The 14,835-nt window shown below is 35.7% G+C and overlaps 1 protein-coding gene across 3 annotated transcripts in view; it reads left to right on the top strand.

Annotated features, from left to right (window-relative positions):
- The window catches only part of LOC109537653 (CCN family member 2), a 125,581-nt gene that overhangs the window by 77,590 nt on the left and 33,156 nt on the right, over positions 1-14,835 (top strand). For all 3 annotated transcript variants that reach the window (XM_048669722.1, XM_048669723.1, XM_048669721.1), the window contains exon 3: positions 3,925-4,042. In XM_048669722.1, the coding sequence (XP_048525679.1) occupies positions 3,925-4,042 (118 nt within the window). The remainder of the gene's footprint in view (positions 1-3,924; positions 4,043-14,835) is intronic.

Below are 14,835 nucleotides of genomic sequence, written 5' to 3'. Positions count from 1 at the left end.
ATTATCCCTGTATATTCAATGAATTCCAGAAGAGTCTTGAGGGGAGTTCGCATGATCTGGTCTGGTGGAATTTCATCCCCTCCCAGGAGTCTTCGTCTACCTGTTGTATATGACGTGCAGTGACACATAACATGCAGAGTAGTTTCCTGTCTACTCAGTCCATCCTGAAGAGGTGTTTTTTGCAGGGGGCGTGTCCTGTTAAAAAGGCCACTATCCTCCTTATTTTTGCCTGCTGAAACCTAGCAGTTCGTTTTTACGTGCTGGTTGTGGAGGTCCCACCAACTGCTTTGCGGTATGGAGTCGCGGTGTCTCCTCCCAGTACTTTCTGTGTTGTTCCAAGATCCACTGCCCAACTGCCACCCTAACTTGGGCATGAGATATACCGCAAGCAGGTTCTTGGTTGGTCTTGGTAATTAGTAAGTACACTTTATGTTATAAAAAATGAATGTTGGTATAAAAATTCAAGAAAATGAAAGCAATATACTATAAAGATTTATTTTTATTTAACTTGTTGATTTTCATTCTTCATTACCTTTATTACGCACTTAAAAAAACTTTTCCCATCAAACGCTACCCCAAACTGATTTAAATCTTTCTTAATTTTTTTCCATTTCAAACCATCAACACATTTTGGGTGTTGCAGTGTGCAGCAGACAAATTGACACACACTTTAAAAACTCTGTAATCGATACTATTTAGGAAACGATGCAATTTAAATTTAAAAATAAATGCTCCTTCATGTTGTTTTACAAAAATACCTTGCGGCGTTTAATGAAAGTTTTCAAACTGCGCGCCATTCGCAAAAATATCTGGGCTGCCACTAGACGCCAGAATGTCTAAGACTGACAGAATTGTTGCGCGTGCGCATATGGTGAAACGCTTCTCAAATTTGATCATGACATTTCTTGAAAGTTATCAATCGTTGGAGCGATATTTTCATTTGGTTTGGTTTTAAATCATGTTCTCTTTTGATTTGATTACATTTCTGGAATACTAACAATCATACCCATGTCTATGGGATAAATCAATGTGATTATTCATTTTTGAAGTTATTTTAAATCATATCAAACATGAGTAAAAACGAAGATCCGAAAATCACTTCTTTCTAAATAATTCAAAAATTAGGGAAAAAACTTGTTTTTTAAAAACACCATGCATATGACCCTCTGCCCAACTTTTTCCTGATTTAACCGACTTTGTATCTCTACGGTTTCGGAGAGAATTACGGATGCATCCTTATTTTGGTCACCCTATATGATAGTGTGTAGTCTGTGGGCAGGTGTTCTTTCCTAGAAAACCTGCCTTCCAACTGGACAAAGCACTTACTTTTTGTGAATAATTTCATGCTCTTTATGTTTGCCAAAATTGGGTTTTCTACAGCAACTGCGTAATTTTTTTTAAATTAAAAAGTTAAGCTTCAACTTTTCAACTGTGCAGATGTTTGGAAAAATTGAAATATTTTAGAAAATTTTGGCTCTAAAGCTGAAAACCTGATTTTTAATTTCCCTAGTTTGTTTCCACGCATAATCCACTGTCTCATCCATAGTCGTTTTTTTAATTTTCGCCTCAATTTCAAAATAATTACTTCTTCTAACATATCCGCCACTTTGACAATAGTCTGAATCGATAGTGTTAGTGAGTGTGAACACCTAGTGACACGACATGGAATGTCGAAAGCTGTCACGGGACCCGATGTCACGACATCGATGTCGCCGTCTGAACGAGCCTTAAAGTTAATTAAACGTTGACACTTAATGAACTCTCCTTCGCATTATATGGAGTAAATTTTTAACTTCCGCTTATTTTACTTAGAGGTGTTTTAGAATGGCTACCCGAAAACAATGTACTACCTTTGGGTTAATCGGCACTGACCTGAAGAGATCCTAAAATTTTATTTGGATGTGTTGACTTTAGTTTTTGGGCTACCGTTACATTAACTTATATTAACCTACACATTCGGCAAAAATAAATGTTTTCCCAAGGCACTTCGTAATGGAAAATATAAGAAACTGGCCATATGTGCGTTATTCCTGTTCTTTCCTTAAAGCTGTTTTTCTACTAAATTGATGAGGTTTCGCATTGTTAACTGACTCCTTCAGGCTGTTATAAATGGTAAAACGACGTCAGCATGCTGGTGGATTTGTAAAGGGTAAAATGCTTTAATGGTTCAGCTTGTTTATAATAGGTCGGGCCAAAGCTCCATCAAAGCTATTTATAATACTCACCTTGAATATAAAATCGATAAACCGTTTTATGAAACATAAAGTGGCTTGCAGGCAAAATATTATAATCGTAAACGCTTTAAAAATGCAACCTTTCATTATTAATTTTAAATTATATTGCCGGATTTATTTTGCCTGCGTACGTACAAACTATTCAGAAACTGGATCTAATAGTCCCTATGGGCGAGTAAAAAAATATGGTTGACCATAGAAACACTTGAAATGTGATCAATAATGAATAATGTGAAGTTCTATATTGATGCGGCTAGCACGGAAAAGGAAGTGGTAACGGCAACGCTGCCAGCAAGATGACTAATGAAAGTTCGAGACAGCCCCTGTTGGATTTGGAATAGGAAATGTTCGGGTGTTGAATGAATATTCGAGTGTTGCCAAACGGTTATATAGAGCAAGCGCGAAGCGCTCTAGAGTTAGTTAGTTGGTAAACGAGCTATTGAGTCAAGGTTAAATAGTATTGCGATAATTGTTGGTTATAATTCAAGTTGGTTAAAAATTAATTAAATAACTAGAAGTAATAATTTATTACAGAACTAAGGTCATTCAGGTAAAAATGGTTACTGCCTGGCACAGTCCTGCTTTATGACCGATTTACGAATCTCCATCAAGTTCTCAAGTTCTCAATGTTTTAACTTGGTGGGAAAACTGCGTCAAAAATTTTGATATTTTATCAGTATTTTAGAGAATTAGCAGTAAAGGTCGTTGAAACTACAGGACAAAAATAAGAAGAAATTTGAGGCTCGTGGGATAAGACCATTTTAGCTACCGCACCTTTTCTAATGTTTTTTCTAGATATAATAAGCGAAACGTCGGACGTTTGCGAATGACGAAAAGCCACGTATACAACTATTCCAATCCCGAAGAATTTTCATTAAAAAAAATTGGAATGGCCTTTGGGAAGCACGTTTTGCCTTTTTTCAGTAATATATTAATATTTTTATGAAAAATTTCCAGAAAAAAATTATAAATAGTTAAAAACTGAAACCCCTAATTTGGTGGAGATATTTTGATGGTTTAATTTCAATTTACGCTCATGGAAATAAAAAAATTGGTGAATTTTTATCACATCTGAACAGTAAAGAACCAACCATTAAATCCACTTGTTGAAAAAAGAAAACAACAAAATTATTTTCCTGGGTTTATTAATTAAGACAAATTATACTGAACCAAATATATATTTTAGTTTTATTAACTCAAATCATCTCATAATGGTAAAAAGGTGATTGGAAAATGTTTATCTGATAGAGCGAACATACTGTTGCGGCCATAATTGTTCCATAATTGAACTAGAATATTTGAGTGTTGCCAATCGGCTATATAAGGCAAGCGCGGCGCGCTCAGTTAGATAGTTAACCAGCAAGGAGTAAGGTTAAATACATGTAGGGTTGATTAGAACTTAAAAAAATTAATTAAATAACCATAACATGGGGACTATAAAACAGAAACAGTTTCTGGAGAGAATTAAGTAACCCAAACCTCACATTAAAAAAATCGTCACCATGGTATAGATAAGTTTTACAAGAACCAATGGAAAGTTAAACATTTAACCCAAAAATTGTAGCAGCAATCGTACGTGACACCGGAAAATGGCAAACTCGCTCCTTTCATTTTCGTCAAATCATTTTTCAATATCCCCTCTAAAGATATTTGAAATTTGACACTAAATTGACTTAATATTTATTTTCAGATACCGTTCAGCAATGGTGTACAAATCAATAATCTTTATAGGATTTCTAAGCGTTGTGCAAATCGCTGCGGGGCTCAGGAACCGGAAAAGAGACATTCGAGTTGTATTCGAGCGGAACGTAAGTAAAGACAAAACAGCATTACTTACTAGATTGCTATAGAGCGGCAAAAAATAGAGAACAGTTAAATTCAATGAAGCTGGCAACAAAGATCCAATTCAATTCGCCTTGGTATGTTTTTCTATCTACTATTGCGATGAGTTGGTGAATTATCGTAAACTTATAATGGGGTTATTTGACTCAATTTGTTAGAGATTATTTGAATTTTGAAGAGTTGCAGCCAGAAAGTATATGAAATTGGGCTTTAAAAATCAGAAACAATTCACTATTTCCCAATTCAAGAACCCCACAATTTGCTCAAATGTTTTTTTTTAATTATAGTTCAAAAGATACTTAAAATATTTGCCACTTTCAACAAACTTAGAACTTCGAGATTCCTGCATCTTCGACGAAAGACATTTGGAAACTGAGTTTACCGGGTTCACATTTTAAAAATATTTTATAATGTACAGGGTGTCCCAAAAGCCTTAAAAGTATCAAAGTTGGCCCCCAAAGTAAATAACTCGTATATACAGGGTTATTCACGCTATACGACATGGACGTTCGCGGCTAGCCCGTTTGTTTTTTGCAAAGTATTATTTGATGAATTCATAGGCGCCTATCGGGTGCACATTTTAAAAATATTTTTGCAATGTACAGAGTGTCCCAAAAGCCCTAAAAGTATCAAAGTTGTGTTTTTCAAAATAAAACACGCTATATATTATCGCATTTTTGGATTCTCTGGGCAAAATAAGTATTTGGTTTAATAAGGTTTATAATAACAAAATAATAAGGTTTTTTAAATAATCCGAATTTCATTAAAATGTAATCTAATTTTCAAGTGTAAAACACTTTAGAATTATTTAAGTTATCGCTTCTCCGGAAGAACAGTGACGCAAGTGCAAATTGATGATTTTTCAGAACTCACAAATTAAGAAAATAATAATAATGAAACTTACACTGGGACTTTAAGGACCAATTTGGATATAATCGATGGAGACTTCTAGATAGCAAATTTATTCTAGTTTTAGATGCTGCTACGTATTTTATAATTTTTAAAACATATGAAGATGTGTAGGCCTTAAAAGTCCAAAAAGTTCCATTTGCGTCATTGTTCCATTGGGAAAGGCGGCAGTACTAATAGTTGTGACAAGGTTAATTATTGAAATTATTAGATGAATACTTTATTTTAGTCACTGTCAAATTTATCAAATGACAACAGAAAAATTAAGTTGAATAAGAAATATTTATTAATAACATTACAAAAGCAAACATTCAAAACCAGCCACTAAAAAACGGTTCATAGTATTGCGAAATAATGTTAGTTGTTAACAAAGTTTGTAAATCTTTTTTCTTATTTTCACTTAGTAGGATTTTTGAAATGTAGGCGAGTTTTCTGATGATGCTATTTAGACTCTTCACTCGAGAAGAGCGTCTTGTTCCAATGGTTCGACTCCTAACTTGTACCCATGTAGTCAGTTTGTAGAAAAGTTTGTAGAAAAGTATACATCGCTTCCTTTCACAAAGTTTTCGACTTTTATATCTGACATCCTAATCTGACCACCCTCTAGATTTTTCTGGGAATTAAAACCAATTTCATTAAACATCGATTTTAAATCTATAAAGTCGTGATAACTCATTTCTTTCACAACAAAGGGGTTTTCAGTTTTTTTTAAATTCCTTATTATGGTCACTAATTGGCCACGCACTTACCTATATGGGCCCTGATTTTTTGGCTCTCTTCATATATTTCTCGATAATACTATGGATGTCGTTGCCCTCATTCTGTCTATGCCCACGTATGAAGAAATTGTGAGTACTAAAGTTTATTTGTAACGTATACAAGGTGTCCACAAATTTAAACTAATCAAATAAGAACTTTAAGTGGCTATAATCATTTCAAATACAACAAATATGCTTTAACTTTCCAGGAAATGCAATTTTTAATTACCTATCGAATGGTTTTAGGGGATTAATAGCTAAGTCAAGTCGCTTTTGAAAAATATGCCAAATAACCGTTCTGTGCACCATTTGGTTCCATTGGGGAAAACCCAATATTAGTCAAAATCGTTATTTGAACCATTTGGTGTTTTTTTTTAATTTAAAGCTCTAAATAACATATCAACAATAATATAAAACAGATTCAAATTATTTGTTCAAAATGTTCGAAGTGCTGAACGTTCATTCCTAGACATTTGTAAATTATTTTTTCAAAACCACTGCTAACTCTGGCTAACATTTGCAGAGTTACAGTTTTAAAAGCGTCTCTTATGCGTATGGTGGACAATTTCTTTTATATACCCCCACAAAAAAAATCTAGTGTAGTTAAATCCGGAAGCCTGGAAGGCCAATTTTCAAATCCATTTCTGCCAATCGAGCTGTTTTGAAAGTTACCATTTAAAAATTGTCGAACTTCGCAATGATAATAGGGAACTTCAAATGAATAGCCTGCGGTCACAAATTTAATTGTTTATTGCAACTTAAATATTGCGATTTGACGGCAGATATTTGGTATGTGCGATTTCCATAGATAGACAAATGTATTAAAGAAATAAAAAAAATGTTCAAGTTCCCCATTAGGCGGAGCTCCATCCAATTGAAGCCACATGTTACTCCTAATACTTAAAGAAACTTTTTCTAATAATGCTCAAAGATGGTTTATTAGAAACTGGAAAAACATCAAACCATTTAGATGTCCTTCAAAAAAGTAGGGTCCAATTAAATATGAGCCTAGTATTCGACCCCACACATTAACTGACCACCTATTACGATTTTTCATGACCCTGTATTCACGAGACCATTGTTATGAAAAGTACATTCATCACTAAATAACACATTATCGAAAAACTTTTCATTTTCTGCCACTTGAATATAAACCTTATTAAAACAAACATTTATTTTGCTCCGAGAAGAGCAAAATTTTCGAYAATTTCTAGAAGATATTAACAGTTGAAAATCGAATTTCAACTTTGTTATTAAGCATTATTTTGAAAGTGTTCCATATTTAATTGGAAGCATATTGGAATACTTAAGCATTCAAAAAGAAAAATTACGATCTTTGCTTCAAATTACGAACATTTTTGATATTAAAAAGGTTCTCTTTTGTTTCAATTTTTTGAAGAAATTCGAAGCTTCAATGTTGTTTTTTGTCATTCACAGATAGATACAGGTGGATAGCCCTTGTCAATAATAATAATAATTTGTCAAGTTGTGACTTACTTTGAATTTCCTTTCACGAATTTGCGGATTTGCGATTAGTTCAGAGGAAATGCTACAGTAACATAGCAGAAGATGAAAGAACTCACGCAAGCAAAGGGCGAGGAGAGCGGTTCCAATGAGATAGTGGACAACAATAGATGTTCGGGTTCCAGACACAGAGGAACAAGTATTGGTCATAATTGCAGAAGAGCCTTTCAAGGGCTCGCAGAACATTGCACAACAACTGACTTCTTTCCAATTTTTCCAGGCACCAAATAAAGACTGGCTACATTCCTACCACGTATGTAAGATTCACATTAAACCAATGGATTACTGAACACCGGTATAAATTGAGCAGGAGTTAATTAACCGAATACGCGAAGCTGCTCGAGAAGAGTGCATAATAAGGTGATTACACAGGCACTTGTTCGGAGTTACAGACTCAAATATATGTTTTTGAACTTTGTAAACAAATCAATTATTCGAGGTTATGAGTTTTGAAATAGGTTCCGTCATTCAACGATTCCTGTTGAATTTGCCGTTTATCCTTGTCTATTTTATTGTCACTATCTATTTATCCATGGTTACCGGAGTTTTAAATAATTATGAAGCAACAGGTATTTGTTTGATGTTAATTAGGCAGATTTCCTTGAAAAACATTGTTGCCGTCTTCCTAATATAGTTTTTTGCAAATTTTCCAGTTTTTAATAACTATAGATTTTTTTACTATTGTTTCAGTACTCCTAAAACACCGCCAGACAACACCTCCAGAGGAATTACGCCAATTTTGAATCATCCTTTATATAGGGTATTTCATTTAAAAGAACAAAACTTTGATACTTTTGGGCCTTTAGGGACAATCTGTACATTACAAAAATATTTGCCAATTCATTAAATAATACTTTTTGAAAATTAAACCGTTAACTTCTGTGACGTATAGGCGTCTATAACCCTGTATAGGCGCCTTGGAGGGTATTTAAAATTTTCTTGGCAGAATGGTTTTAATCGATCTCTTCGCTCATTTGGTGAACCCAAGCCAAAAGATCCTACAATATCCCTCTCCGACCTTTACCTACTTTTGCGTTAAGATCGCCCCTTATTATAATAATTTCCGAGGATTCGCTCAAACGGAGCCCCGCCAAGGAACCTATACAAGGACCATAAATGTAATGATGTCCCACTCTCATTTCTCCAGTCTATGGTCAACGCATCTCGCTGATATCCAGAACGTCTATTTTGATTCTTTTTATCTCCCTGGCCGTGTTATGTGTTTTTCTACTTTCAAATGAACTGCGAACATTCCATGTTGCTATCGTTTTCAGTAAAGTGTTGTCGGCGACTGGGGGGCCGCGTTTTAATTTTGCTCAACCTAAAGGTTTTCCTAATGATGTTCTGAGGCTTTTTAATGCAGTGGTTTTCCGTTCCCGTCTGCATCTCCATCCCGTTGAACTTGTAGACAGTTTCATTCACTGTTCACCGTTATGGAGGATTTCTCCTTCCAAGGCCAAGAAGGTCTTGGCGGCTCCTCCACTTGAAGCTGTAGGCCAGCAAGAGGAATTACTTATACCGCCGTTCTGTTCAATCGTCACTTCACTTGTTACTTTAATAGATATTCTGTTAAAGATTAGCCGTTCGAACAATTTACAGCACATGGAAAAGAAAGCTATCAGTTTATATATTTTCCGGATTCTCTGGGGTTTTTTTCATTTTGGATTTTCTAAAGATGAGTTGGTACTGCTTCCCTGCTCAACAAAAACTCAAAAAACTCCCCAGCTCACTTTTCACCCGCCATCCAAACTCTCGCTGTCAATCAGGACATCACCTCTGCACTCTGCAGATTTTAGGCTCTTTAGGATCTTGTCTGTCAACGTTTTCAAGTTATTATATGCCCACCTTTCCTCTCTATCTCCCTATCCAAGGTTGAGAGTACTTTAGGTGATCGATCCAGATCCCCCGACAAATCCATCCAATCTCTTGCGAAGGTCCTCCAGTTCCCTTGAGCAACCGGATATGTAGCCTATAGGTCGCATCATGCAACTCTCTGAGTCGCATCATGCAACACTCTCACAAACCCTTTGTAGTTCTCGAGAATAGGTGGGACATTCAAGAGACGTATGTCTATTTTTCTGCGAAACAAATCCCAATAGGCTTGAAGTTCCATCTTGAATCTCGGTAATGTGTCGACTGTTGGAAGTCAACTTCGAAGTCAACGTCGGAATCCTATTACTCTTCGCATTACCAGTAGGGGCCTTTCTCATGCATCTGTTGATACAAAACAGAAGTCCGGCCACGTCTCAGTTTACCATCTCGCAGATATGAAAGTTTTGTTATCTTTGGGGTGGAGTGCAAGATGCAATTGCTCGTCTTCAGCCCAAGTAATAGGCTACTTTATAGTGTAAAGTGTATAAGTGTTTGTTGATAGAAGTTATTTTCAAACCATTCATTTTCACTGTAATTATTTCTGTGCCAGCTGCTGAGTTGGTCCAACCAACTTTGGAAGAAAGTTAGTAACATATTTTTTACTAAGCAAGACAGAGCCTAAGTTCTTAACTGAGTGTAGAATATGAACACGGATGATTAATGTATATGACCTTAATAAAGGCCAAGCGGTGAATGTAGCCACATTTCGCTCACGAAATACCCTCTAAGCTCAGTTTCAGCACATAGGCCTCCCGCAAACTGTGCCACTCATGCCTATTCTGCGCGACCTGCATCCAGTTCGTTCTGATTCTCCTTAAGTCGTCCGTCCATCTCGTCGAAGGACGTCCTCTACTTCGATAGGCCTCATATCGTGGTCTCAATTCGATAATTTTTCTAGTACATCGATCGTCTCGAGTTCTTGCAACGTGACCTGCCCAGTTCCATTTTAAAGAGGATATTTTCTTTACTGCATCAGTAACTCCTTTCCTGCGCCATATATCCGTGTTATGTATTCTTTCTCTAAGTGATACCCTCAACATCGATCTTTCCATCGCCTGTTTATTATTTTATTAATCGATTTCTTAGTTAGTGTTAGGGTTTCGGCTCCATACGTCATGACTGGTAGGACACGTAGGTTAAAAAGTTTGCGCTTTAAACACATGGGAAGTTCAGACTTGAATGATTCTCTGAGGTTGCCAAATGCTGCCCATGTCAAACCTATTCTCCTAAAGATTTCAGAGGTCTGATTATCTCGGCCTATTCGGATTTCGTGGTCCAAGTATTTATGTGATGTCACTTGTTGTACTTCATTATCACCTAAGGATATATTGGTGGATACTACTAGATTAGTCATAAATTGAGTTTTTGATATGTTGATTTTCAGCCCAACTTGTCCGGATGCCTGGTAGAGTTTTTCAAGAGATGCTCTGGCATTGTTAATTCGCTCTGAGATTAAAACTATATCATCGGCGAACCTGAGGTGGTTGAAGTTTTCACCGTTGACATTAATACCCATATCATGCCAATCTATTCTTTTACACATGTATTGAAGTAATGTATTAAACAGTCTAGGGGAGACAGTATCGCCCTGTCAAATTTCACGATTTATATTAAATTTGTCAGTATCGGCATGAAGTCTACAATGAGCTGTGGCAGTGTCATAGATGTTCTTTATGAGTGCTATATAGAGGTGGTCGATACGGCAATCTGCTAGGGCTAGGAGCGTCTCGTGCTGGTCCACAGTATCGAACACTTTTTCATAGTCTACAAAGATCAGCACTAGTGGTTTGTTGTATTCGACACATTTTTCTATTAGCGATTTTATCACTTATAGGTGATCGTTAGTACTATAGACAGAACGAAAGCCAGACTGTTCACAGGGTTGGTAGCTGTCAAATTTGTTGGTGAGCCTCTTTGTAATAACTGCCATGAATAGATTATATACGTGGGACAGTAGGCTTATTGGTCGATAATTCCTCAGATCTGTGACATCGCCTTTCTTGTGCATAATTATGATGACAGCATTTGTCCATTGAGAAGGTGTTGTACCTTTTAGTAGGCAGGCATTGAATAATTTTTGGAATACATATAGTCGGTCCTATAGTTGGTCCTCCTTCCTTGATATACTCAATTGTTATGGCATCATCGCCAGGAGATTTGTTATTCTTCATATTTTTGATAGCTGACTTAATCTCATCAATAGTTAGTTATCTCTGGGATATCTTCCGATCCCACGTTCTAGACTTTTAGTATTTGCTTTTGATTTAGTGGTTCAGCTTGGTTTGAATATAGCTCTGAATAGAAATCCGTCACTACTATAAGCAATTCCGCCCTGCTCGTAACAATGTTCCCATGTTTATCTGCTAACTTCCAGATGTTTCTTTTGCCAAAATTTAGTCTGCGTCGGAGTATCTTCATGCTTTTATTTTCTTCACGTCGGTTGTATCGTTGCTCAGGGTGCATCACGAAGTATTCCACACTCAGTCCAACTTATTTGGTGACAAAAATTTATATTCCATGCCTTTTAAGAATTAATGCAACAAATCCATCTTACCAATAATTACTACGAAAAATTTAAGAGACCGTAGGGTGGGCACGGCCATACATAATGGCGCGGTAACGCATTCCAACCGATTCACACCGTGCCATAAGAAGTTATCACTTCAAAAACATATTACGATTTTTGCAACTCAAAAGACATCGAATTATCTAATTACCACATTAATTGACACTATAATTGACTTCTGAAGGGCAACTAACAAATATCGTCTGCCATATAACTCAACAAAGCGATACACACACAAGCCACTTATCTTTACTGAAAACTAAGGCAAAACTACTTTAAGATGCATTTTCGGTGGTGCATCATACTTGAATGTTACCCAATTCTACATCAAAATGTTTAAAATTTAAAATAGTCATTAAAGTGATTACCATTAGTTTCATGCGACTGAATTGCAACGTTCCGTGGAATAAAGAGGAACGAGCGAGTAGCTTTCCAAAGTGAAAGACATTTCTGGTAATTCCAGACATTACGTTGCGACAAAAGCAGCAAGTTGAAAAGTTAAAAAGACAATTTTCGCCAGATTAATTTAATTTGAGAGAACCGTTACTTGTGATGGCAAAACATTCTTCAGATGATAGCCTTTATACGAAGGCCATTGGTGTTGTATAAGTAAAGGTGCTTAACCGTTTTTCCCAAGACAATGTAGAAAGGTAAGCAAAATAATTTAATTGCTTTTGAGTAAAGCTGAACTAAAAGTTGCAGTTCTAAGGTGTAATCTAGGTAGATTATTCAAAATATTTATGGATAATTATTTTTAATAGTTTTTGTTTAAATTATTATTTTGAATTCGAAGGTTAAATTTATGAACTGAAATTTATGATTTATTTTATTTATGAATTACTTGAAAAAGTAGTCTGCCGTCAGTTTGTCTGAGTGTTTTTCTCTTAAACCGGCGGAGATGTTGCAAAATGCAACATTTGTTTAAATAATATTTGGCCCATATCGCCCCCAGTAAGGAGTAGATGAGTTTAGACGAGGAGTGGTAGGATAGAAAATCCACCATGTTTAATGATTATTTGCTGTAAAATGGAATTAAAAATAATTGTTTTGGGTAAAAAATATATTTTGTACTAGGAAAAAATATACAACTTTTTTTCAATATAAAAAAATAGAATTTTTACACTGTAATCTAACATACACTAGGCTAGTTTCATTGCAATTTTCTTGGCAGACTGATGATGCAGGGTCTCAGCATTTTTCAGGATTTGCTAAGTCCACTGGCTACTTCCTTTAGTATCTTTATAGTATACACAGTAGGCTTCTTGATTAAAAAATACTGAAATTAGAAAAGTAAGCAAATGTAAATGCTGGTCTGTCTGTCCTACTAAATATTGGTCCTATTATTCGAACTGGTAAGAACAGATGGACCATGATTTCACTACTATTTGGCTTTCATCTACTGGATATTTATATGCTATAATTTTGGGCAAACCCGTAATTAAGGCTTACACATTGATTTTAAAAAAAAATACTCACCCACAAACGATGTAAACATAAAACGTCGTAAAAATTTTTTCAGCTTGCGCTTAACTAACACGTCCAAATTTGAAAACAAGACGTTTTGATACCACAGAGACAATTAGAGTCCTACGCTTACGAGGCTAGACTGACTGTCGCTGCGTGATTGCACTGTCGAAAAATCGACATTTTTAACTCATCTCACTCATCACTAGGCCATCTCCCCTACCGATGCATCTCTCCTTACTTTACCCAACTAATAATAAAGCGATATAGTTTAGGATAGGCCTGGGTGACTCGGTGAATTTTGACATTTGACATGACATGAATTTTGGCTTGGTGCGCCAACCCAACGCACCGATCATTAACGCACCGTATACAGGGTGGCCATTTTCTGAATCTTTGAATTGGTAACTTATACATTTTTAAAGATAGGGAATCTCTTAAATAGGCAAAATTGGGCGGAATTCGATTGCCTATTCATTACCGTTTTCAAAATTTAGATACCCGACTTGGTTCCTAAAATATCCTGAAAAGACAAGAAATCAACATCTTTTTAATTATTACTTATTACGTAAACTGCTTAACTTAGAAAAAACTTAAAACTGCCCTTAGTACAACTTTTCGCGTTAAATCCAATAAACTAGCACTCGTTATCATAGTCAACTTGGTTTACGAGATAAAAAATAAACGTATGGTTTTTTAAATGTAGTAGCCCCGGTGTTGCAACTAAAATTAATTTCCCTGCAATACTACAGGGAAATAAATAAATTATTTAAAAAAAATAATTTCCCTGTAATATTACAGTTGTGTTATATATAACACAACTGCTGAGTAGCCCATTGGAAACACGGTTGGTCTCAAGACCGGAAAAAATGTTGAGGGTTTACAGGTTAGGCGAGCGACCTAAAAGAAACACAGTGCTTTCATTTCTAAACAGCAAAAAAACAAGATATGGGAAGACAGTCTAAGGAAAACGAACTCATCACAGAGACCAGAAGGTGGGACGAAGATATCGGATGGGAGACAACGAAATCAGAGTGATACGCTATCCTGACGATGCTGTATTGATATCGAAGAGCGGAGGCGATTTGCAACGGTTTATTTATAAGTTCGAACAAGCGCAACACATTCCTGGCGTTTCATTCTTAAATTTGAGAGCACTAGAGTACGCGCACAATTTGTCCATTTCGTCCATTTTGTCAATGAGAGCACTCGGATGAAGTATATAATATAATAATATTATATACTAATATAAGTAACATGGTAACGGAATACACAAAGATTCAAATCATAGTTTTGTGCTCTCTGGATTGAGTATTGCTTATTCGAGAACTCTGGAGTCTTGCTGCTCGTTGTTGTGGAGTTTCACACAACAACTTTGAAAAGCGAATAATTATGTGTAGTCATAACTCGAATATTCGAATATCCGACTACACCAACATTATCAAACTCACAAGGTGCAAATAAGTTTATATGCACTTTGTCTACTTTTATAAAATAAATTATTCACATTTTACAAGCATTTAAATAAATATCCATATATTTACAAGCAAACGAAAATAATCATATTTACTCTCCTGAAAATGAATGTAAAATTACGTCTCTGTGTTCTGGTGATACGCGTCATCAACTTTTGCGCGGTGTTACAATTAATGTGCCGACAAAGGCA

The sequence above is a fragment of the Dendroctonus ponderosae genome, unplaced genomic scaffold (genome assembly GCF_020466585.1).
Source record: "Dendroctonus ponderosae isolate FM_Combo_2020 unplaced genomic scaffold, Dpon_F_20191213v2 Dpon_F_20191213_9, whole genome shotgun sequence".
NCBI lineage: Eukaryota > Metazoa > Arthropoda > Insecta > Coleoptera > Curculionidae > Dendroctonus > Dendroctonus ponderosae.
Note: the sequence above shows the minus strand (reverse complement) of the source record. Positions and strands in the feature narration are given on the sequence as shown.